Here is a 23650-nt window from a genome sequence, read left to right as displayed (position 1 = left end):
ATGCCTCGTCCTTCCCAGAGAGAGTAAGTCTCGTACCGTTCTCCTTCTACATCCTCTTGCTTCACGCACAGCCATTTCGAGCAAAGGCAGGTCTGGTCTCAGGATGGTGCAAACACGCGCCCAGCAAGAGAAGGCGGCGGAGAGAGTAGACGACACTACCACGGAGGGGCAGGGAGATGGGGCAAAAGCAGCGGCTGGCACCAAGCGAAGCAAGCCGTCAGACAACGGTGCTCTTGAGGAGAGCGCAGGAGGAGAAGCAGCGGATGAGGGCGAGCTTGCAAAGGAGCAGCCGCCCGCCAAAAGCGCAAAGCAATACGGCGACAGCAACGAGAAGCACCCCGTCCTCAGCAAGCTCCTCTCCTCTTTCGCCTCATTCCCACTTCATGACTGTGGCCTCAGCAAACCCACAGACCCGACGGCCGAGACCATCCTCGCCCACGTCCTGCACGCACTCCTCACCTCCACCCGCATCTCGCATCAGATCGCCAACACCACCCTGAAGAAGGTCATAGAGGCTGGTTACGCGCAGTTGGAGACGCTGGAAAAGAGCACTTGGGGACAGCGCACACAAGTTTTGACAGATGGCGGCTACACTCACTACCGAGAGAAGACCAGCACAGAACTGGGCGAGCTGGCTAAGCTGGTACGAGAAAAGTACGACGGTGATCTGAACAACCTCCTACGTAAGGCGAAGGAGCAAGGCGACGGCGGCGGTGTGCGAAAAGCGGTACGCGACGGCATCGGGGAGGTCAAAGGCATTGGAAGCGTAGCGCTGGACATCTTCTGTGACACCGTGCAGGGCCTGTGGACAGAACTGGCGCCATTCGTTGATCCCAGGAGCGAGGAGACTGCGAGAGAGATCGGCATCCCTGTTGAGGTGGAGGAGTTGTACAAGGCTGTTGGAGAGGACGCTGTGACAATGTGCAAGATTACTGCCGCGTTGACGACCGTCAGACTCGAGGGGCTGCTGAACGAGTTCTCGGCGTAGGCGCCAGTGTTTGCCGAGCGTACACGGTTATTTGGCCCTGCGCTCTAATGAATCCCATACTTTGAATTGCTACAGCCGTACGTTCAGGCAGCGAGCTGATGGCTTCGGTCACGCCATCTCCTTACAACACCCCGAGGCAGCAGGATACTGAAAGACTCTGCGGTGATATATAAGAGCGCGATGCACAGTTAGGCATAGAAGCAGAAGACAATCGTTCACCACCTTGCAACAGTCGCAGCAATGTCGACATCCGCTCCCGAAGGCACTTCGCAGAACGAGCACATCCTCCCGCTTCCCAACAACCGACAGCTGCACTACGCAAGTGCAGGCAACCCAGCGTCTACTGTGGTAATACTCTTCTTCTCTGGGTACTTCAGTGTCGGCAGCGCTACCACATCCTCCCTACCAAAGGCTCTCGGCGAGGCACACTACATCGCACCGACGATCCCCGGCAACGGCTTGACAAGCAGCACGTCCAAGGGCGTCCCGTATCACAATAACCTGTGTGAATACATTACGGCACTGCTGGATGAGCTCCATCCTGCCGACGGCTCGAAAGGAAACGCCATCACCCAGCTGTGGATCGGGGGAGGCTCTTATGGAACGGGGCCTGCGCAGATGCTCTTCGGCGCTCCGTACGCCCAATTCGCATACGGCGCGAGGATTTCCGGCATGCTAGTAGCCGCTCCCTTCTCACCCTTCAAGCAACACAAGGAATACACCAAGTCACTGACGTGGCCTGACTGGGTGAGTGTAGGACCACCAACACAGTGGCTGCCGTTTCGTCTGGTGCAACGCCTACTCAGCACATTCATGGCAAGTCGGTTGAAGGATTTGAAAGGTGCTCGTTCGCTGCTGGATATGGCTCTGTTCTCGAAGATGGATGAACCGGAGAGACGGCATCTCGAAGCATTTGCACGATCAAACCGAGGAATGAGCGCAGAGGACTTCAAGAAGGAGATGTCTGAGAGCGTACTCAAATGCGTCGTCAATTGGGATGGCTTTCTAGAGGGCCCGGATGTGCTACATTCTGACTGGGGGTTTGAGCCTTCACAGCTGGACGTAGACCATCGCAAAGCTGTCCTCGTGGTTCTTAGCAACTCGGACGACCTTGGAGCAGGAATGGGTAAATGGTTGGTTGAGAACTACCACAAAGCTGTCTTGAAGAAGTTTGATGGTGGTCACATCGCTGCACTCTACCATTGGCAAGAGCTCTGGACAGACCTGGTGCACCAAGCCGGCCATGACAATCCGGATAGAGGCTCTTGAGGCGCCCGATCATCTCCCATAGTCGGCGGTCAAGGCAGCAGCTTGGCCAATCCAACATCTTCCGTTGACCGATATGGACCCAGCGGGATCGGGATCACTCCAGCATATCCGAACGAGCCCTGTGCCTGTTCGAGCTTCGCCGCAACCTTCCCGACCAACTTGGCAATCCACCCATCATTCACCACGCCAACGATGATTGCCTTCTTCACGCCGTCCCGACTTGCTTGGTTGACGTCTTTGGCGAACTCCTTGATGCTCTCCAGCTGGCCTGTGGTACCGTCCTTGACATTTTGACGAAGGTTCTTCGCGAAAGTCTTGAAGCGTGTAGGGCTTTTGGACTGCTCTTTCGTCGAAGCAATGAGGTCTTGTTCGGCGGCCAGCTCAATTGAGTCAGGTGACGTCGGCGTGGGAGGTTCAGTGGCGTCCGAAATGGTGTCTTCTTCTCCGTCGGAGTCCTTCTCGAGCTCGATGATCTTGCTGGCCTTGACAAGTGCGGCCACAAAAGAGAGTAGGCTGTTATCCAGACGAGCGGGTAATGCGGCATGCACGTTGTACTTAATCTGGGCCATGTCGGTCTCACTGTCACCATTCTCGTCGCTCCCCGGCTCAGGTATGATGTGCTCATGATGTGGGAGAAGATACATCGGTAGAGCAATTGATCCGTCGGCACCATCCAGCTGAGCGACCTGAGAAGACTGACTTTCCTCCCCACCCGCAAAGCTGCGGTATGCGGCGATGCCTTTGACCTTCATCTGTACCGAAACCTCTGCGGCAGAACTGAAAGGCACTTGGGCGACCGCCTCGAAATCTTCGCATTGCAGGCAGAAGCTGGCATCGGTGAGCCAGCTGGAAATCTTCTCCTCAAGGCGCCTGATCCCAGCGCTCGTCTCCGAGTAATGCTTGAACACTTTGGTGGTCAGTATTGCCGAGACCCAGCATCCTGGCAGTCCTGCAGTGACACAGTGGACTGTGATGGGGTGTAGGTAGCTGATGGGCGCGAGCACAAGAGTGCGAAGCAAAAGCGGCAACCGATGGAGAAGGCGACGCACGCTTGGTGGTGCGAGGGTTTGTAGCGTAGTGACCCGGACCGACTGGCTCGGAGGGTGTGGAACAGATGGTAGAGCTTGCAATTCAGCGACGAGTAGAGCTCTTGCGCCGTCATAGTCGTCAAGTGCAGAATCGGTCTCATCTGAGACCTTGGACTGTGCATTTTCCTTCGCCTTCGACCGGCCTCGACCCACGGCGCTTGTTCGGCGGATCTCGTCCAGCGCGCTCAAATACCGGCCTTCAGCGTCCGTGTCACTCAGCTCGACCAGTTCAACAGGCTCTAGTGCTGCCGAAGCGGAAACGTCTTCGATGTGGCTTCCCCCAGTCATCTGTTCTCGTAGTTCCCCTTCCTTCGTGAACTTTTCGGCGCCTGCGATAGCCGTCTTAAGGGTCTGTGTATCGGACAGAAGGACAGAACGATTCTTCATTCCCGCATCCGTTTGAGTGTGACTGCTCAGTGTATCAAACATCATCTCCAGTCTGTCGTTCTTGAGATTGATAAACACTTCGCCAATGGCAATCCGCCGGAAGAGGGATATCTTCACTTCGTCAACCGAGATGGCAAGCTCGATGTCGTCGGTGAGCCTGATACCTTCAACATGGTCAGCATCGCGAGTGGGATGATAAATGGGTCGCTGCATATCTACCCAGTTCGATGCCATGAGCGACAAGGTCCAGCGTTGACAATGACACTGTCACCCCGCGGACGACCAACAAGCCATTGACATCCGTGTCAATCTCCAACGCAGGCAGATTGAATAGCCCAATCTTGTCTTTGGTGAAGTGGAGCTGGTGTAGCGACTTCCGCAGAGTCCTTCGAGCCAGGTTGGCGAATGGCTGAAACTGGCATAGGCAGGTGACGAAGATCAAAGGATAGCAGGCCGCGGTGAACAGGCCAGAGAGCAGCCATGAGGTCGAGCAGACGGCATACAGCAGGTTGAATGTTGTGAGGAGGGACCAGAGGTGGATGGAGGGCAGGATGCGAGAGCCCAGTCCGTGGCCGTAGAGAAGTACGAGTGTCTCCAGAGCGCAGCCAGAGTACGTCCAACGCCGAGACCATGGAAGCCAGGCGAGCAGTGCGGCGAGGATGGATGTCGCGAAAAGTGGCAAGGACAGGCCTGTGAGGCCGCCCGGCGAACCCTCGTGCGCGTGGTTGCTCGTCATCCCAGCAGGTTGCTGCACTTCCACCGTGATCACGACAACTCTGCTTTCCAGTTGTTTCGGAATGGGAGAGCAGACATGGAGCAATCAAAACTCGCTGACCGTGTGGTATGCATTTTGGTCTGCACCTACCTCAATTCCATGAAGGTTTAACCCACTAGTTCCAGCAGTTGCATCTCGGAGCGTCGGAGAAGCCGTGATGTCATTGCTTCGCTTCACGTCTTTACCTAGGTACGATTGAATGTGGAAGTCCAAAGATGTCACCATTCGTGAGGGATAAGTCCTGCGAATGAATAAGACGATCAAGCGGGAGAGCAGTTGTCACTCTGCGCAATAGATCATGCATACATCGTATTCCAAAGGATTGTGGACATGCAACGACTGTTCAGAGATATGTAGTCCTCTCTACCTTTGCCCACCACCACCCTGGCACGTAGTCGCGGACGACATAGTAACAGTACATTGGACGCCCTGACGCAGACCCCCCTCACCCTCATCCTCGCACCGTGACATGCCTGCCGTGGCGCGACTCATCTCCCACTGCCACATCAATGCCCCTCCCAAGCTGTATGCAATCCCTCGTGGTAGATCATACTGAGCCTCGTCTTTTGAGTCTACAAGTCACTTGGGCGCGTCGCTGGGTTGGCATTCGTGTCGCAGGAGGCGACGTTGACGTTGTATCCGTCGGTGAACAACTGACCGGAGAAACCCTCGTGCATCCCAGAGGGACCATCGTAGCACGTCTGTCCGGCATGCGGATTAGCTCTTAGCTGACGGGGGTGGAAACCCTCATCCTTGGAAGAGATGAAAACCGGCCTGGATACGTACGTTTTTGATATCGGAGGCCAAGGATCCGACGTCTCCAAGGTCGACCTCAATGTCAACGCTTTGGTCGTTGCAGACGTATATGCCGCTGGCTTCCTGGCGAAAGGTCAGCGATTGGGAGCTCGTAGGATGTACCACAGTCTTACCGAGCACCCAACCCTGCTGCAAGCTCCGGCAGCTACAGTGGCCGTGTCTCCCGAGTTAGTCCACGGGGCCCAGACGGCCGCAATGTCGATTTGGTCGGCCGGTGCCCATCCGTTGCACAAAGTTATGTCGCGCTTCTCAAGGGCGCGCTTTGCCGCAAGAAAAGCATTGGAGCTGCCAAGTTTGCCTGTCCTGAGAGGTGACGACTCAACCTGAAAGTCGTTAGCATTCCCAACGTAACATCTAGTATGGGGAGACGCACCACAGCCGAGCCAACGGCAGCAATCAGTGCAACAGAGCGGATGCTGAAATGCATAGCGTTTCGAGGCTGATTTTCTGTCGATAAGATGCTGGAGAAGATGGCGTGGTGACGGAAGATGGATATCCTGTAAGACGAGAACGGAATGGACACAAGTCGGAATGTCTGGCAGGCTGAAGAGTGAGTTGAGAACTATCTGGCGGTTCCCATCTTATTTATGGGAGAATCATCTGATCAGAGTAGCAGTGCCATGTCAGTGGCGGCTGTGTCGCAAGATAGTACGCCACAGGAGGAAGAAATCCTTACCGTGCTTGCGAAAGGATGGCGAACACTACCGCCCGTCACTTGGCTTGAGGATGGGATCTTCCATCGCAGGTTGCTGGACTCGCTGGAGCTATAGGGCTGAAAGCTCCAGCGATCCACCCTCGAAGACAGACCCGAACGATGGTTCTAAACATGCTGCCGGTATAACACTTTCCAGCGCGTAGGAGCTTAGTGAGGACACAAGGGGCTACAATGTAGATAAGAGTGCGCGCAAGCTGAGGGAGAAGATGAGAAATTGTCTTTGCGCGGCCATCCCGACGAACGTCTGATACTGGTCCGGCCATGTTGCCACTGTCGAGGACTGCGCCGTCGAGAGGATCAAGGATGAAACCGAAATCTGGGAAGGCGAGGTCGGAGGAAGGCGCAAGATCCATGGCTTCTTGGTATCGTCGCATCGTGAATAGATGTCATCCTGAGCGGTTCATCGGAGACTGACTCGAACGATCAACAGTGCATGTGAGGCATCATGGGGTCCAGCTCGAGTCAATTGTCTCATTCCATCTAGAGGCATGGAAGAGGAGGGCAAAGAGGGCGAAGTGGCTCGCAAAGGGGAGATGCGGATGCGCCGGCTGAACCCCGGCTAAAATTGGGCCATCAACAAGGGCGGCAAGGACAACAACTGCGATTGACCGCGATCAGTGTCCATCCCACACCGTTACAGCTCCTCCTACCAATTTCTCTTCCGCGCCTTCCAGCCTTCCATGTAGCGCCGTGTACTCGCTGCTTCCCACCCAACGCGCTCCTTCACCCCTACCCACCGCATCCACCCTCCAGCCAGCACGGTGGATTCCGACAGCGACTCGGTCCATACCACCCCCTCTCTCCGCGGCGCCGCCCACACCGATCCCACTGCGGGCAAGCCTGAGGTAGACAACCGCTTCCGCCTGGACCACAGCCTCGGCAGCAACACCACCGCTCGCGCCCCCGAGTCCCCACCGCCCTTCGCCTCCCACAACTTCCCCTCGCGCTACTTCCCAGCTCCCTCGCCCGCCGACCCCTACCGCGCTCTCGTCACCACCGGCAGTGCCTCTGACACCCTCACTGTACTCGCACCGAGCGGGCCAGTTCCATCCTTCGAAGAGTCGCAGGCTGCTCAATCCTCAACAGCCAGCTCAGTTGTCGCTGAGACCAAAGCTGCGCTTCCTCGAGACACCAAAGACGGGCAGGGTAGCAAAGATCTTGACGACGGAGAGCCACCACCACCATACACTGAAGGATCCAGTCCGCTCGAAGGCTTCACGTACGTCATGGCGGCAGCGGGAGGTGCTACTAGCATCATCACGCAGGTGCAGCAAGGTGGACCAGCTCCGATCAACACAGCGTTGGGTGGTATGTATAGCCACTGGCTCTCCCTACGACCATGTGAGGCTTATATATCAGCAGGCTCGGATGAGAACATCACCCTGGAACTGCGGTATGGACCAGCCATCGCTATAAAACAGTCGTTCAATGCTAACAAGAGCAGAGGCTCGCGCTTCACACTGTCTCGTGATGAGCTGTTGACCCTACCGGAGTTTGTGCTGCTCTCACTCTTCCCCAACGGCCTCCTGCCAGAAGGCCACATGAACAGCCACTATGACGGTGGCGACGTCTACCCAGTCGACGTAAGCAGCACTACCCGCCAAACCACCATCCAACAAGTCCCCTCCAGACATCCTGTCACTCTGCAGCACATCACTCATATCATGACCAACCAAGATGTATATTTATCTGACATCATCTACCCTTCACAGTACGACCCCATCTCCCTACAGTACATGCTCGAGTTCTTCCGCAATGTCGCCCAAACCATTCCGCAAAACTCTGCTTCCGACCCTGAGCAACAAGATCCGTCTGCGCCGAGCACCATGCCGATCGAGCCAATGCCGGGTAATGCACGCGACATGCTGCAGGACCGCGCCGGCATCATTGTGTTGCGAGAGGATCTGGACTTTTACGCCATCCCACCGCGGAAAGACATCGAGCAGCCCGAAATGATCGAAATCAAGCGGGCTGCTGGCAAAGCACTGCTGGGCCAAGATGGCATCTTCTCTGGTTTGAGGAAGAGCGAGGAGCCGGGAACGACGGAGCAGCATTTGATTGAAATGCTCACTGCTGGGTAATTACCTGCCACTCATTGCCGAACACCCTCGTGGTAACTCGTGCTCATGCTAATAAACCCTCAGGGGCTTCGACCACTCCGACACTTGGGGCCACCGTGCCGCCGAGCCGAACAAGGCCGTCATCTGCTCCATTGCTCTCGCCCGCCTGCGCACCGACATCCGCGGCGAAGCGGCGAACAGCAATGCCGTCGGCATGGCACAGAAGCTTCTGCTCTTCTGGCGAAAGCCAGCGCGGAGATGTTGGTGGGAAGGCGTCGAGCTCGACAATGTGGAGGGCGTGGAGGGGAAGCTGAAAGTTTGGATCAGGAGGGTTTGGACGCTTGAGATGGTGAGTGCCTCTGTGACCCCTCATGGGCCTACATGTTGCTAACACATCCTGCAGAGCGTTATTGGTCTGCGATAATGACTTGACTCAGTCGATTTCAGGGTTTCTTTGGGTCAGCGTGGATTAGTTCGAAAGTTGTGATACCAGCAGTCCGTGCGCGTTGTTTCATTGAGTCTGAGCGGAAACATGGTGCGGGAAACAGCATGGGCATACAGCGAGCGTTTGATGGACGGGTTTTCAATATCAGAAGCCTGAAGTGTATAGGTCAAGCATGCTGCTGTACAGTTGTATATGACAGCTAATTCTGAGCCGAGTCCCACCTGCATGCCCCATGTTTGCAAAGCCTAAGTTGGCTCCGCAATGTCCCATCCGGCGGTTCCTGTGAACGCCTTGCACTGCACCGAATTGCAGCGTGACTGAGGAGACGCACTCTGCACCATGGTGGCGTGAAGTCTGCGATCCTGTCGAGAATCGAAGGCGAGAAGGCGCAGCTGAGCAGGTTGCTCATGAGAAGAAGAATGAGAGCCGCCTGCTCTTTCACTGCCATTCTCAGCTGTACCGTCTAGAAGCAGTCTTGATGGCCTGGTCTCCCCTCCATCTGCAAACAATACGCTGTGCAGAATGCTGGCAAACGCAGTCCGCCCGCCGTCCACCTCTGCCGCCGTCCCTCTGCCCATGATCACGCTCCCGACTTTGAAATCCGCTTTCGCCACCAATCTGCTCAACGGATCCAGCATCGCCGCGTGCCCTCCCTCCCACTCGGCGAGCGGAAGTGCCGTGGTATCGATCCAGCTAACTATCACCAGCCTCAAGTCGTCCGCCCGCAGTAAAACATCCACTGCTCGCTTGGCCTTCCTGCCGACTTCCTCCTCGATCCGTTTCTTACCCGATGGACGACTGGAGGAATTATGGCCACTGAACCGTGAGCCGCCATCCCAAGGATCGAAGAGAAGGATATCGCAGTAGAAGACCACCTCCACTTTCCTCAGCCTCCGCAGACCCGGCCAGTGTTCCAGGCCTCGCAAGTCCGGGTCGACGCGAAAGAAGTTGAAGGCATGACTGAAGATGAGTTTCCAGGTCGCGGTGGCGTAGAAGTAGTCCCGTACTTCCGATGTAATCTGAGAGTTTACCAACAGGAGCGACAGAGGCGGAGGGTAATGCGAGACAGAGGTGATGCCGACGGATGGGATTGGGTGAGATATTGGCTGCGGATGGATGAAGAAGGAATATATCACGTGGCGGAGCTCGAGCGGGAGAGTGAGGAGCGTTGGAGATGTCATTGTTTTTAGGTCTCTAGGTGATGGAGTAATACTTGTAGGGGACGTAGTATGTTCGATGTTCGATACACTAGATGATATAGATATGATAGGGTCATGTCTCCCCCTTCCTCTTGCGGAATGCCTCGGCATCGGTTTCTCCGCGACGCGTCGGCGCGTACAACCGCCGATCTTCAATGGACCTCTTCTCTTCACAGTAACAAAGTTCATTCAAGTGACACGATTTATGTTTATGATTACGGCCGGACGATGACATCCTTACGATAGCACGAACATGTTCATTGATAGCCCCAGCAATGCATCCTTTCCAACAGCATCAGACACCGCATCCATTCCCGCGAAGAGAAAGAGAGACGAGACAGACGAGACAGACAAGACAGACGAGACAGACGAGACAGAGTTGGACACCCGCCCCTTCACCATCAGAGTGTGTACAGCCGAATACCCTGTCCGCTCGAAACGACAGACTGACACCTCCAGGACCCTGCCGACCCATTTGTGAAGCCAAAGTCGTACACGCCCATCTGCCTACTCTCCCGCGCCCAGCTTCCCCTCGCATACCTCGACACTGCACATCCCGGCAGCAGACTGTTCTCCGCGCATATCCAACCGCTCGAAGCCAGTCATGAGCATGGAGGCGACGCAACAGTGCTTTTGGCGCAGGAGGATAAGGAGAGCAGACTGTACGCGGTTGAGCGCGTGCAATCCCGAACGTATGCGCTGTGCAGATTGCAGGTGTGGGTGACGGAGGAAGAGATTCTGCAGAACGTGAAGTCAGTCTCCACAAGCCACAACATGACGAAACGGCGGGCGGTCGCTCCAGTGGGAAGGAGCGCGCCATGGTGGACCTGTGCTGCTGTGGAGATGCCACAAGTCAGCGGTAGAAGAGCTGGCAGACCTGTATTGCCAGTCTCGGCTATGCAGAGAGTGATGGATGCGCCGCCCAAGCATGGACCGACTGTTTCCGTAGCACCCACCGAAGCACTTTCACCTATCCAGCCGCCGGAGGATATGGATGCGAACTTACCACAGTCTTCAAAGACAGCTTTGTCGCCAGACGAACTATTCCAGGACCTTGCGAAGCACTACATGGAGACACTGTACCTCGAGCGCACAACGCTGGCCTACTTCACCAAAGGACCGCTGTCGCGAGCGAGGGCCGCTTTTTCGTCGCAAACTCCTACTGCGAAATTTACGCATTTGGCAGACTTTCTTCGATCGAGCACCCTCACGTCATCTGTGCTTGACAAGAAGTACAAAGAGAGAATTGCTGAGCTGGTGAAAGCTCTGCCTGCCCAGCATTCGGAGAGCGCGGCAGACTTGACGAAACGGAAGAGGAAGAGGAAGTGGAAAGCTAAGCGGAGCAAAGCTGGGCTGTTTGCTGACGAGCAGGACTACGTCGAGCGGTGGTGGCGCGCCGATGATACAGCCGCCAACACCGAAAATACAGACGCTGGATTGCGAGCACGTCTAACGAGGCTCCGCATCCGAGAAACGTTTCTGCAAGTCGTCCTAGTTCTGGAGGTACTATCGCTTGAAGCCTCATCCGCTCTCTCAACAGAAGCATGTCAGCCAGCCTTCCCGGATGAGGTTCAGGACGACGAGTCGCAACAGACGGAACTGCAACTCGCCGCAGAAAAGGCGCCTACAAAGCCCAAGAAGAAACAGGACCTACCTGCCCTGCTCGAAAATCTTCTCGACAAGCTCTGCATCTGGCATTCACTGGAAGGCATCTCTCCTACGGCACCACAGACAGGCAACGGTTCAGCAGCTGCAGGAAGTAACGACTTCCTCAAAAACTTCTGCATTGAAGTTGTCCTACCCTTCTTCATTCCACGCATCCCACAGCATGCGACGCTGGTCAACAAAAAGCTTGGTGGGCCGGGCGCGCAGACACCACCCAAGCGCAGCTCAAGCACGTCACAAAAGCCTGGCGATCCGGCTGCCCGCCCAGAGAAGAAACCTCGCCAGCCCCTTGCACGAGTATTGACGGATACTCTCAACCGCAGTGTCAGGCATCCACCATCGCTCAATCGCTCAGCCACTGACACCGACGCCTTCTCCCGCATCAAGCGAGAACCCAGCGAGACACCTCCCTTGGCATCCGTACCACTCCACAGCGTAGCGGAACCGGCCAACCCTCAGCGGCGGCCCCGCGTCAACCCTTTGGAGCGGATGAACTCGAAGCCTCGATTGATCGACCTTTCCGCCATGTCCCAAGCCAGCGAAACCAAACTTCGGCGTAAAGCTGAGAGCGACAGGGCGATCAAGGAAGCCGTCGAAGGCATCAAGAAGCCGAACCGCGCGCTTGCTGTCAAAGAGGTGGCTGACAGTGCGGATCAGAGCTTTGCCAAAGCCATGGCCAAGGGATCAGTGCCACGCCAACGTGGAAGAAAAGCCGAATCTGAGAAGGTTGGCAGGCCCCTCCTCATGTCTCATGAAGAGGGCTTGCAGAGCGCAAAGGTGGCTGCCACGCCGTCAAGCTTACGGAAACGGCAGAAGCCGGACACAGCGGTCATCCTTAAAATGCCACCTTCCTCGCGTCCGCCATCATCGGCATCAGTGGTACCCTCCTCCTCAGCTCGCGTTCGAGCTTCACGGCCCGCATCATCCACCGACCTGCAAGTCCCTTCTGCCTTTGCGGTTCCTCAAACAGGCCACCGACAACGACGGCTTGACGCTCCGAGAAGTATCGGCGTCGAGGAGACACCATCTCGAGGCTTTGCCAAATTCATGCCGAAAGGCCTTGCTACGCAGCCTGGCACCGGGACGCTGGACTCACCAATCGCGAGACGGACGGCTATGGTGGTGCAGTCGACACCTTCTAAGCCAAATCCGGTGCTCAAGCTGCCTGAGACGGCGAACGAGACACCAAGACAACAGAAAGCGGTGTTGGCGGCTACTCCTGTACGTCCTACTGACCACCAGCGGCTTGATCTAGCATCGCCGTTCAAGGGGACTGGAGACATCAAGCCCAGGAATGAGGGCGGAGAGGCTGCAGTCGGCGAAGTATCTCTGTATGCTTCGCTGGGGTGGGATGATGAAGGCTATGAGGAGCTGACGTAGGCAGCCACCTTGGAAACTATCATGTCCACCACGCACTTAGAACATTCCACTTGATCGTGAACGCTTCATCAACAGTGCTCAACTGCCTGGCTGTTTCAGCCAGGGACTGACTAGCCGACGTCACTTGTTGCATTGTTACTCCTGGCATCTTGACCAATTTCGTCTTTTGCTCACTCTCCCCTGCGAAGGACAGGTCAGTGACACGCAACGGACGACCAGCGGAACGACTCACTGCTCTCCAGCTTGCTAATACTGGAACAAAAGGATTGGCCGAAAACTGGTGTGTCTGACCCCCAAGTCCGACGACATCGGACGGAGGTTTCAGGGCGCTTCGAGAGGCTGCAGAACATCTCAAGGGGCGACAGTCCGCTGCGTGAAGTCTTTGCTGCTCTGGAGGAAGCTGAGATCACCCGCAATGCATCATGAACCAAGTAGTGGCGCCAGCGCCTCGAACACCTGCCTCAAGCCCAAAGTGGTCACTCTGCCTTCGCTATCCATGGCTCTTAGCAATGCCCCTATGCGCGACACAAGCTGTACCGGGCGTCCCTCCTCATTGGAAACGCACAGCCGACAGCCCTGGCTCCCCTGACCCCAGTACGTGACATGCCGCGTACTGCCAGCGTTGAGGTTCAACTCGAAGATGATGAAGCATCGCGGGTCAGAAGGACGTGCTACCAGGATGTTCTGCGTTGCGCCAGTTGTTGGATGTGCATGTTTGATCCGGACAACTCGAATCATCTTGATGGCGTAGTCGGGAATGAAGTCGACCCAGTCTTCATATGCTTTCAGATTGGAAGGGCCATCAGCAACGAGAAGGACGGTAGCCCGATCGATAAAGTATGGTAGAGTTTCCGATCGCACTTGAGTGCAAGTTCGAGAGAGTGCTGACGGGACTCCTCGCGCTCCCTTCTCTCCGCTGACTGTGATCTGTTGACCGATGCGGCTGTGGTGACGATACACCAGCTCGTAGATTTGGTTCCGTGTATCTGGCGTAAGGTCGAGAAAGCTGGAGTTTCCTGTGTAGCCGCCGTGTCGTTGTGGATATGCAGCGCTGGCAATAAGTGCTTGCTTCGCAAGACAGTGTCGAGCCCAGGATATGTGCGTGTTGCTCATCGTTCCAACACTCTGTGGTCAATGGCCGGCTCGCATGACTGTATGATCTCCGCACCTACAACAACGTGGTTAGCTGGTTCTCTCCCGCTGCAGTGGCGGCGCTGCACTCTGGAATTGACAGATCACTCAAGGCGGAATGTGACGTTCTCGACAGCAAGACCGTAGAAGCCGCCGTCCAAGCGGCCGATCGATTACTCCCTACGTGAGTGGAAAGAGGAGAAGAGGCGACTCACCACTAAAACCGTCGCTGTCATCCACCAGCTTGTCAATCGATCGGACATCGATGGTCGAGAGATATCATTCATCAATGTTGATTGTTGCCTGCACTGCGTTTGAAGAAGGCATCGCCGCTAGCGCCGCCACACTATGTCATGCAGCATGGCATTTCGAGAAGTGACTCTTCAAATTCTTTCTCTTCGAAATGGTATCATTAAAAAAGACATGGACACCGACCGACCACAAGGTGACCCGGTCGACTTGAGTACCGACTGCATCTTTCCACCACATGAGAAGATCGCTGGAAGCCTCGTTGAGCTTCTCCCACTAAAACAAGAGCATGCCGATGGGCTCTTTCCAACGATAGGAGGCGAAGAGCATCCTTCACTATACGACTACATGGGGTATGGCCCTTTCAACGATCTCGACGCCTTCCGCTCGCACATCACGCACCTATCCAACGGCAAAGATCCGCAATTTCACGCCATTGTCGACAAGGAGACCTCGAAGCTCGTCGGCCAGCTATCTTACCTTCGCATCGACCCAAAGAACCGAGTGATAGAGATTGGCCACATCATGTACTCGCCCTCTCTGCAGAAGACGCCGCAGGCGACGGAAGTGTTCTACCTTCTGGCCAACAAGGCCTTTGAGAACGGCTACCGACGGCTGGAGTGGAAGTGCGACGCAAACAATGCTGCATCACGAGGAGCTGCTGGGAGACTTGGCTTCACTTTCGAGGGCGTCTTTCGCCAGCACATGATCGTGAAAGGCCGGAACCGTGACACGGCCTGGTTCTCCATTCTCGACAAGGAGTGGCCGGCACGGAAGAGGGCTTTTGAGGCATGGCTTGATCCCAGCAATTTTGATCAAGAAAGGAAGCAGGTCAAGGCTTTGAAGCAGTTCCAGGACGCTTACAGCTGAGGAGAACAATACTTGAGTACATGTACCAGGTAGGTAGGATGGATGGAACAAATAAAAGTCCATGTCTGATTGAAAGAGAGTACGTAAGCCCGAAACTGGCGGGACGTCACACCAACAACTGCCTCGGCTCGCTGTCCCTCTTCTTCGCGATGCAGGCATGCCATCGCTAGCTCTATCGTTTGTTGCCTTTCTCATTCACAGCTAAAGAGGAGAGATTGAGCCAACGGTAAGAGTATGTAGGCATTTGTGTCGTGCTTCCTCCCTTGACCACCTCCCAACTTCTCGGAGAACACTCTCGCAAATTTATTGATGCCAATCAACACATCCCCATGGGGCGAGCCCGCATGGTCGCACGGCATAGCATCGCCTTATTACAACGACTCTCATAGACGGATTCGGGATGCTCTCCGAGAGTACAACGATAAATATGTCGTGCCGTACGCTCTTGACTGGGCCGCCAAAGGCGAAGCGCCACGAGAAGAGGCACTTCGATGGGCGCAGTCGGGGTTTGCGTTCGCAGACGTCCCGCCAGAGTACAGGCCGAAGCACATACCAGATCCCGCCGGGATTCCAGTAAACGAGCTTGATGTCTTCCATCTGCTGGTCTCGACGGACGAGGGTTCACGGATCGATGGAGGTATCGGTTCCAGCTTGGCAGGCGCAAGTGTGATTGGTATTCCGCCCATCATACACCATGGCACCGAGCAGCAGAAGCGGCAATGGCTGCCAGGACTTTTTGATTGGACAACCAGCTTCTGTCTCGGCATTACCGAGCCTACAGGAGGCTCAGATGTAGCGAACATCCAGACAACTGCTCGGAAGTCCGATGATGGCAAGTTCTACGTCGTCAACGGTTACAAGAAGTGGATCACCGGCGCCCCCTGGGCCACGCATATGACGACGGCCGTTCGTACCGGCGGTGCCAGCATGGGCGGCGTCTCCGTCCTTGTCATCCCCATGAACTCAAAGGGTCTGACCCATCGTCGCATCCCCAATAGCGGCCAAGAAGGCGGCGGTGCCTCATTCATCGAGCTGGACGATGTCAAAGTCCTAGCAGAGAACCTCATTGGACGGGAAGGCGAAGGATTTAAGACAATAATGGTAAACTTTAACCGCGAGCGGTACATTATGGCAGTCGGCTGCAACCGCACGGCTCGGACGTGCTTGAACGTCGCATTCGAGTACGCCAACAAGCGGGAGACGTTCGGGAAGAAGCTCATCTCGAATCAAATCATCTCCAGCAAGTTTGCCACGCTCGCACGGTACCTGGAGTCGCACTGGGCGTGGTTGGAACAGATTGCATACGCTGTGCAGCAGTCGCCGAAGGGATGGCAAGACCCAGATATCGCTGGACGGATCGCACTGGCGAAGGTACAAGGCGGTAGAATCCTGGAGATGGCGAATCGAGAAGCTCAGCAAGTGCTGGGGGGTGCTGGCTACCAGCGAGGTGGACCTGGTGCCGTGGTGGAGCAGATCAGCAGAGACTTGCGCATGATGGTTGTTGGCGGTGGCAGCGAAGAAATCATAGCTGACCTCGCGGTCAGGCAAGAGACTATGCTTGCTAAGAGGAGGGGGTGGAAGCTGTAGTGTTCTGATACAGTGCGTGATCCATTGTTTGTTCGCTTGCCGGGACTTGAAGAGCGTTTCCTGGTCTCCTGAGCTGTTTCCTTGACGGTATAGTCTCCCCGTGAGTACCTTTATAGCATGGCGATGTCACTCCTTGATCATGTACATTACATGCATGTGTACATGTAGATGGTGGTATTGCTCTTGGACTGGAGCGAGGCGCAACCGCGATCAGCCACACCTTCGGAGCCTCCCGCGGATTAAGGTTTCGATCGAAAAGCTTGGCCGATCCTCAAGTTGTCGAAAGCCGACGGGCGTTTGTCAACTTCACACGTCCACATTACCACCACCAGATCTCGCCGCGCCCTTGCTGTACGACAACCTCACCACTTCTCGACGGACATATCCCACAAATACGCGTCGCCGCCTTCTCAACGACACCTCCACGCGCCTCATCACCCCCTAGATCGGCAGCCTCACCCTCAGCATGCCGCGCTACAAGCGCACCGCCGACGAGGCCCAGCTCGACGTCCCCACCGAGCCTGCTGTCGCGCCGGAAGATGTCGAGACGCTGGAGAAGCTGCGGAACATGTGGGAGTTTGCGGCGCTCATGCAGTACATCTACATGTTCGGCGATGCGCTCAAAATCGACGACAAGTTCGAGATCGAGGTACGTCTCTTCCATTCACCCTGTCACATGCCCGAGAAGGATACGACACGTGGTGATGGGATGGTTGCTGATGACTTCGCGATGGCTGCAGAATCTTGAAAGCGAATGCCTCATGTCCGAACCCTCCCCCAAACTGGCGCAAATCGGGCTCCAACTGCTCAAACAGGTCTCAAGTCACAAGCCTCTCAAGTAAGTCGAGACGATGTGACGGTCGCTATTAATTCTCTGCCGTACTGACTCTCCTTAGCCTCGAACTATTCGACGAGTACACCCGCCGCCAATACCTCGCCAAGGCACCTCAGCGAAATCCCTTTGGTGATGATGAAACGGCAGTCAGGTTCAACGACCTAGACGCCTTCACAAGAGTGCGCGTACTACATCAGCTCAGCACATGGACTCTGGTCAACACGGAGAGGTTGAGGGGCTTGATGCCAGCAGACTCCGAGCCCCTCGATTGGCGCATGGAGCCTCTTGGCTGGGACAAGGAGGACAGGGCATATTTCGTGCTCGACGACAACCGCCTGTACCGACGCGCGGACATACCACTGGCGCCTCCCTCGCCTCCACCCAAGCCGAAGGCTAAGAGCAAAGCTGCGCCGAAGAAAGGTAGAAGCAGAGGTACACGGTCGAGCAAGCGTCGGAAGGTCGAAGAGTCGGAGGACGAGGAGATGGAGGAAGTCCCAGAAGGCGTGAAGGATGAAGTTCAGGAAGACACGGAGGCCGGCGCGACAAACGAAGACACCAGCGAGGTTGACGAGGAGGCTGGCTACGGCTTCACGAACAAGACCTGGCGGTGTATCGCCGTCACCCTGGATGACTACAACGACTTCCTGGCCACCATCTTTCGATCACGAGATCCCAACGAGAAGCACCTCCGCAAGATGGTCGAAGAGAGCATCATTCCCGTCATGGAAGAGCGGAACGAAAGACTTCAACAGCAGAAGTTGGCGGAGCTCAGGAAGATGGAGGTGCAGGCTCAGATGGCGACGGCGAAGCGCTCGGGTCGGCTGGCTGCCAAGCAGGAGCGCGAGCAAGAAGAGCAAGAGAAGCGCGACGCTGAGGAGAAGCGGAAGCGGGACTTGCGGGAGGCTCATGAGGAGCAGGAGAGGCTGAAGCGGGCTGAGGAAGGGCATGAGTCACGTCGGCAGACTCGCGAGCAGCGGCTGAAGGAGCGGGAGATGAAGCGTATCCTGCACGAAGAGCAGCTCGCGAAGCTGGAAGAGGACGCGACTCGTGCATCTTCACAAGATCCTGCCAATGATGTCGCCGAGCCCGAGGGTCCAAAGCGCGTCTCCAACCGTCAGAACAAGTCAGAGAGGGAGCGCCACAAGCAGGAGCTGGAAAGGCTTGCGCAAGAAGAGGACAACTGGTACTTTGACTGCGTCAAATGCCACAAGTACGGCGACAACTTCGATGACGGCGCTCACAGCCTTGCTTGCGAGAAGTGCAATGTCTGGCAGCACAGCAAATGCCATGGCATTGAGCCAGAGCAGGCTGAGGATCCCAACTTCCACTTCATCTGTGCGAGGTGCAACCAGAAGGAAGAGGATGCCAAGAAGCCGAAGATTGCACCCCTCAAGCTGGGAAAGAATCGTCAGAGCAGCAGCCCGGCTGAGAAGAAGAGTGCTAGTCGGCCGACAAGCTCTCAAACGCCCAACGGTACGCCAAAGGGTAGCCTGCCAGATCACATTGCAAGGCAGCTTGACCGCGTGCATGAGCCGCAATACCAACCGCCTTTCCAACACGGTCATCCTTACGGCCAAATGAACAACGGGCCAAGTCTGTCGCCCTACGGTCAAGCGCAAGGGCCGCCTGGCAGCCGGTATCCTCCGGTGGGCAACTTCGCACCACGTGCCCAACAGGTATCGCCTCCACAGCAGCCGTGGCAAGGCAGCCATTTCCCACCACCACACAGACCGTCTTCGTCTGAGTACGCCGGGTCGCCACCGCCTCACATGGCCAATGGATACGGATCGCCCTTCCAACATCAGCAGCACCACCAAGCGATGCACCAAAATGCTGTATCTGGTGCGGGCGGCCATCCAGGCTATCAGCATCAGGGCCCAACGTACCAGGCCCCGCAGATGAATAGCAGCAGTCCTGACATGAGCCCGTTGAACCGGCCTCCCCAGATGCAATACCACTACTACCAACCGCAGGTCAATGGATATGCACCCCAGCCACAGATGCAACCGGCTCCCCACCTGCAAAGACCTGGCTCTCAGGGGCAGCATCCTAACGGAGCACATCAACAGGCGATGCAGATGAACGGACGACCAGGCACATCGCCTCAGCCACAGCTACAACCACGTCCACGCCAGCCTTCACATGGACAGCAGATGTACCAGGCTCCGCAAGGATACACGCCATCGCCCTCTCAGCCGCAGGCTGTCCAACCTCACAATGTCACGTCACGAAGCCCAAGTGCGACCTTTCCTCCTCGCCCAGCGCAGCCCCAGCAATATGCGCCGTCGCCGGTCAAAATCTCACCTCAACCGCACCCGGCGCAACCGCATCAAGATCAACCGCAATACCAACAACGACGGCCTTCGTTCCAAGCAAACCAGACACCAACTGCACCACAAGCATTCCGTTCTCCTTCGTCCAACGGCTACGGACCCTCTCATGCTACACCACACCAACAAACGCCCGTGGTACCTCCACTTGCGTCACCACAGACTGCTCAAGCGCATCCCAGCCCGGCAGGCTCAAACGCTAACGCTGTGGCGGCGGACGGTATGTCTGGCCCGTGGCCTGAAACAAGCAAGGTCATCCCGCAAAAACACGACCAGAGTCCAGCTGCAGCACCTCTGCCCGAAACCATGTTGCACGGCGCATCCCATGGTCGACCCTCTTCCGCTGATCAGCGTGCTGTCCCTGTGCCAGCCAGCAGTCCGCAAACGGGAGTCGATGCTAGCGCCATCATGCCTCCCTTTGCGTTGAGTCCGACTCAGCAGATGCAGGACCAAGCCCAGGCGACTGGCCCGGGAAGTGTGCCAGTGAAGAGGTCACCAGTTGTGGGTAACGACAGCACTTTAGCACAGGCGCCATCTGCACCGGAGCAGATGGCAGCGAACGGATATGTTGGGCAACAACAAGAGGTCCCGGGGCACTCATAGGGGGACTGGACTCGAGTCGGACAGCGTTATTGTTGCAATACATGGGATTGCAATGGGATCTGCTTCAATGATTGGATGTTGGGTAGGAGATGTCGCGAGGCAATGGCGAGGCTTAACGCACCTACATGAATCTCACACCATCAAACTGTTTATGGCCTCACAATCCTGACCTCAACGCACCCTCAAGGAAGACAACACCACTCACAACACCATCTACAATCTTGACCCTCCTTCCTTTTTCCTCTCCCAAAGCCTCAAGACACCCCTCCCTCACTACCTCATCCATGCCAGCCATTCCCGCGCAGCCCAGACAGATCGCCTGGACATCGCCCTTGCCCACCAATCGCTTCGTAGCCTCCTTCATTCGCCTATCTACTTCCGCCTTCGGCGTCGAGTGCAGCTCATCAGCATTCAGCCCTGTCGTCTCCGTGCCCGCATACCTCGTACTTCCTGCCACTCCCAACAACTCTGACACAGCATGACCGAGAATCTCAGTCCATTGCGCGCCGGTCGAGACGATTCCGAACTTGGCCTTGAGATCGGTGGACTGGAGACATGTCGCTACTGAGGCTTCGAAGATGCCCGTTACTGCTTTTCCGTGGAATCCAAGTTTGGCGATCTCGCTGCGTAGCTGACCCACCAGCGGGTGCTGGGAGTAGCAGCACACCAGAAAGCCGTCGTAGTCGTTTAGCTTCTCCTTGAGAGCTGGGAGACAGGCTTTGGCGGAGACGGCGGCATCGTCTTCGTTGTTGATACTTGGGACGCCGGAGGGGGCGGTGAAGTAGGTGTACATGGTCTACTGCACTTCCGGTAAGCGATGGGGAATGATGAAATCGTTGTGGGAGAAAGAGGCTCACTGTATCAAAGCTCAGGCTGTTGACCAGGGGTTTGAGGCCTTCTGTCATTGAGACAGTGGTGTTCGGCTGAATGATCAGGAGTGAGCAGGTGGCTTTGTCGTTTTGTGCCATTGTGTGTCGTCTGTGTCTCGAAAATACTGCTACAGTTGCTCGAGCATCGAATACGTCTACTGTGTCTACCGTGAAAATTCTTTGTAATGTGAAGCGGTGTCGGCTTAGGAATGCTTCCGAGTTGTCACCTTTGTACCTCTGCTTCCCTCGCTGTGCTCTTTCCGAGACTACTTGGATCCGTTCACGTGCTCGAGACTTATGAAGAGGCTCGGATGGCGCGGCATTTGAAACTACGAGGCTTTGCAGAAGACTTCACCATCCTACCCGAGATATCACCAGTCAAGGGCTGACTACACGCGACCACGACGAGCTTCGAGACGGTACTCTCTCTTCCGCTACAACCAGCCCTCTTAGGTGTTCTCCCTTTTAGACCGGATCCCTCAAAACATGTGAACCAAAGGTTTGGAGTAGCACTCCACCGCTTGCGTTGCCATTGGCGTAAGGTCATTGTCTCGCAAAACACAGCATCGTTACTCCATCGAGTTACGGCATAATGTGACCATCACTGGCCGCCTTGGTTTTTGACATGGTAGCTGTTTGAGATCGCGAGCCATTGCTTCTGGACTTGGGCTCCGGTCCCACCCCAGCCACTGCTTCACGCCCGCTTCCTCCACCCTCCCTTCTATCTTCAAGCCACAGTCCAGTAGTGTATGCATCACCGTGATACAGATCTGGTGAGTCAGGTCTGCACCAAGGCACGTTTTGCACCCCGCTCCAAATGCCAGACCGAGATCCTGGGAAGTTTCGCCAGACATGAATCTATCCCATCGAAATTCTCCAGGATCCTTGAACACTGATGGGTCTCGGTTTGCTGCGACAAAGTAAAGCCACGCATCGTGGCCTGCGGGGATGGTGTGGGAGCTCGATTCGTCCGGCGCCATATCTTGCTCAAGCTTGACAGTCTCCATGCTGCGCCGCATTACGCCCACGACAGGCGGGCTGAGTCTGGCAGTTTCGAGTAGGATGCTCGATAGCATAGAGTGCCGGGTGTCGGGATCCGCTTGGCTCGCCACCAGACTTGCAAGAGATCCTTCATCGTGTTGATGCTCTGAATCTCTCCACAAGAACATGTTCATGAAATAAGCCGTGAGGAGGGATGCTAAAGCCTTATTGGCGATGCTGCTTGTGAAGAGGCGGGTATGAGAGACGATCTCTTCTTCGCTCAAGCCAGATGAGCCAGCCTTGATTCCATGCGCGAATGGACATGATTGCCCACTTTCGCTAGGCTGTTGGGATCTTTCCCACTGATGGTTTAAGTGTTTCCGCATAGCCGGTCCAAGATTACGCACCGCCTTCAGACCACGACTCCTGGCGGAAGACCAGAACGGCACACTTAGAGCGACTGGGAACAGGGAAAATTGGCCGCGGAGAAGATCTTCTTGGCGGCTCACTATCTCGCCGAAGTTCTTTTTGTTCGTATCACGGCGCAGACCAAGGAAAACGCCGAGTAATAGGTCCCATGCAAAATCTTTCAGTGCTTCATACAGGTCGAAAGGTCGGTCTCGTGGGAATGGACCAATTTGTAGGTTGAGGGCCTGTCTTGTGAGAATCTCAACGTGCGGAATGCAATTTTCGATCAAGCCAGCAAACGATGTCTTCCATTTGTTTTTGCTCTCGTGGTGGGATTTTCCATCCTGTAGCAGTATGTCCGGCGGAGGGAAGAACGCGGCCATCAGCTGTTCGTATGCTGGACCTGCAGTGAAGGTATCTGGTGGAAGCTTCTGACCATCAAGTCGGGCATCTCCACTACTGGGCTCAGCTTCGCGGGCACCACTCGTTTCATTACAGGTCAATATGGCTTTGCAGAGTCGGTAGGATGAGACTATCTGCCGTGAGGTGAGCAGATGCTGGTGGCGATTCTTTGGACTACTTACATGAACATTACGGTTCAAGATCTCTGCGGTGACCACAGGCGGGATACGCTCAGCTCGCGTTGTATCATCAGAATCGGGCCATTGCGAGCGATCGAAGATGAACGATCCTGGTGATTGATGAAAGGTGAGGCTTTGCGTGATTCTAGACGCCATGACAGTGAATTCCGCTCAGCTGTTTCCCATCGAAAGCTCCATGGCGGACGGGCTATCAACGACGTGTCGGCTGCTAAAAGGACTGTCAAACGGAGAGATGAAGTGAAAGTCGGGCCAAAGGACAAGACGATGGCTATATACGTTTGGTCTCGAGACGCACGAGCCATCTTTCCCAAGCTCCACCGGTCAGTGCTGTACGCGCTCTCCCGCTCTCCTCCTTCCTACCATCACAACAAGAACATTGGCATTTTCATCGCGTTGGT

At 55.8% G+C, this 23650-nt stretch overlaps 13 protein-coding genes across 13 annotated transcripts; 7 read left to right on the top strand and 6 right to left on the bottom strand.

Moving 5' to 3' along the window:
* Positions 1–103: 103 nt before the first annotated feature.
* LTR77_007023 (uncharacterized protein) lies at positions 104–988 on the top strand (the record flags this gene model as incomplete). The annotated part of the gene is made up of 1 exon (XM_064804262.1): positions 104–988. One exon carries the CDS (start codon positions 104–106, stop codon positions 986–988), a length of 885 nt encoding a protein of 294 aa, XP_064658063.1.
* A 240-nt stretch (positions 989–1228) lies between these two features.
* LTR77_007022 (uncharacterized protein) lies at positions 1229–2257 on the top strand (the record flags this gene model as incomplete). Its single annotated transcript, XM_064804261.1, has 2 exons — positions 1229–1735; positions 1760–2257. The coding sequence occupies 2 exons, from the start codon at positions 1229–1231 to the stop codon at positions 2255–2257; spliced, it is 1005 nt and encodes a 334-aa protein (XP_064658062.1).
* A 29-nt stretch (positions 2258–2286) lies between these two features.
* Positions 2287–4468, bottom strand: LTR77_007021 (uncharacterized protein; the record flags this gene model as incomplete). Its single annotated transcript, XM_064804260.1, has 2 exons — positions 2287–3896; positions 3952–4468. 2 exons carry the CDS (start codon positions 4466–4468, stop codon positions 2287–2289), a joined length of 2127 nt encoding a protein of 708 aa, XP_064658061.1.
* A 611-nt stretch (positions 4469–5079) lies between these two features.
* On the bottom strand, positions 5080–5750 carry LTR77_007020 (uncharacterized protein; the record flags this gene model as incomplete). Its single annotated transcript, XM_064804259.1, has 4 exons — positions 5080–5208; positions 5294–5386; positions 5437–5646; positions 5697–5750. 4 exons carry the CDS (start codon positions 5748–5750, stop codon positions 5080–5082), a joined length of 486 nt encoding a protein of 161 aa, XP_064658060.1.
* Positions 5751–6526: 776 nt separating this feature from the next.
* GCN20_1 (ATP-binding cassette, regulator of translational elongation) lies at positions 6527–8522 on the top strand (the record flags this gene model as incomplete). The annotated part of the gene is made up of 5 exons (XM_064804258.1): positions 6527–6553; positions 6725–7346; positions 7401–8115; positions 8183–8447; positions 8502–8522. 5 exons carry the CDS (start codon positions 6527–6529, stop codon positions 8520–8522), a joined length of 1650 nt encoding a protein of 549 aa, XP_064658059.1.
* Positions 8523–8788: 266 nt separating this feature from the next.
* Positions 8789–9724, bottom strand: LTR77_007018 (uncharacterized protein; the record flags this gene model as incomplete). The annotated part of the gene is made up of 1 exon (XM_064804257.1): positions 8789–9724. The coding sequence occupies one exon, from the start codon at positions 9722–9724 to the stop codon at positions 8789–8791; it is 936 nt and encodes a 311-aa protein (XP_064658058.1).
* Positions 9725–9995: 271 nt separating this feature from the next.
* On the top strand, positions 9996–12787 carry LTR77_007017 (uncharacterized protein; the record flags this gene model as incomplete). The annotated part of the gene is made up of 2 exons (XM_064804256.1): positions 9996–10148; positions 10202–12787. 2 exons carry the CDS (start codon positions 9996–9998, stop codon positions 12785–12787), a joined length of 2739 nt encoding a protein of 912 aa, XP_064658057.1.
* A 420-nt stretch (positions 12788–13207) lies between these two features.
* Positions 13208–13900, bottom strand: LTR77_007016 (uncharacterized protein; the record flags this gene model as incomplete). The annotated part of the gene is made up of 1 exon (XM_064804255.1): positions 13208–13900. The coding sequence occupies one exon, from the start codon at positions 13898–13900 to the stop codon at positions 13208–13210; it is 693 nt and encodes a 230-aa protein (XP_064658056.1).
* A 441-nt stretch (positions 13901–14341) lies between these two features.
* Positions 14342–15037, top strand: LTR77_007015 (uncharacterized protein; the record flags this gene model as incomplete). The annotated part of the gene is made up of 1 exon (XM_064804254.1): positions 14342–15037. One exon carries the CDS (start codon positions 14342–14344, stop codon positions 15035–15037), a length of 696 nt encoding a protein of 231 aa, XP_064658055.1.
* A 309-nt stretch (positions 15038–15346) lies between these two features.
* On the top strand, positions 15347–16624 carry LTR77_007014 (uncharacterized protein; the record flags this gene model as incomplete). The annotated part of the gene is made up of 1 exon (XM_064804253.1): positions 15347–16624. One exon carries the CDS (start codon positions 15347–15349, stop codon positions 16622–16624), a length of 1278 nt encoding a protein of 425 aa, XP_064658054.1.
* Positions 16625–17090: 466 nt separating this feature from the next.
* Positions 17091–20392, top strand: LTR77_007013 (uncharacterized protein; the record flags this gene model as incomplete). Its single annotated transcript, XM_064804252.1, has 3 exons — positions 17091–17273; positions 17365–17462; positions 17521–20392. The coding sequence occupies 3 exons, from the start codon at positions 17091–17093 to the stop codon at positions 20390–20392; spliced, it is 3153 nt and encodes a 1050-aa protein (XP_064658053.1).
* A 157-nt stretch (positions 20393–20549) lies between these two features.
* DCG1 (dal80p-controlled protein) lies at positions 20550–21360 on the bottom strand (the record flags this gene model as incomplete). Its single annotated transcript, XM_064804251.1, has 2 exons — positions 20550–21188; positions 21250–21360. The coding sequence occupies 2 exons, from the start codon at positions 21358–21360 to the stop codon at positions 20550–20552; spliced, it is 750 nt and encodes a 249-aa protein (XP_064658052.1).
* Positions 21361–21830: 470 nt separating this feature from the next.
* Positions 21831–23387, bottom strand: LTR77_007011 (uncharacterized protein; the record flags this gene model as incomplete). The annotated part of the gene is made up of 2 exons (XM_064804250.1): positions 21831–23186; positions 23235–23387. 2 exons carry the CDS (start codon positions 23385–23387, stop codon positions 21831–21833), a joined length of 1509 nt encoding a protein of 502 aa, XP_064658051.1.
* Positions 23388–23650: the final 263 nt, after the last annotated feature.

This window comes from Saxophila tyrrhenica (assembly GCF_035928015.1).
Source record: "Saxophila tyrrhenica strain CCFEE 5935 chromosome Unknown scaffold_10, whole genome shotgun sequence".
Classification (NCBI taxonomy): Eukaryota; Fungi; Ascomycota; class Dothideomycetes; order Mycosphaerellales; family Extremaceae; genus Saxophila; species Saxophila tyrrhenica.
This window is presented reverse-complemented; position numbering and strand designations above follow the sequence as displayed.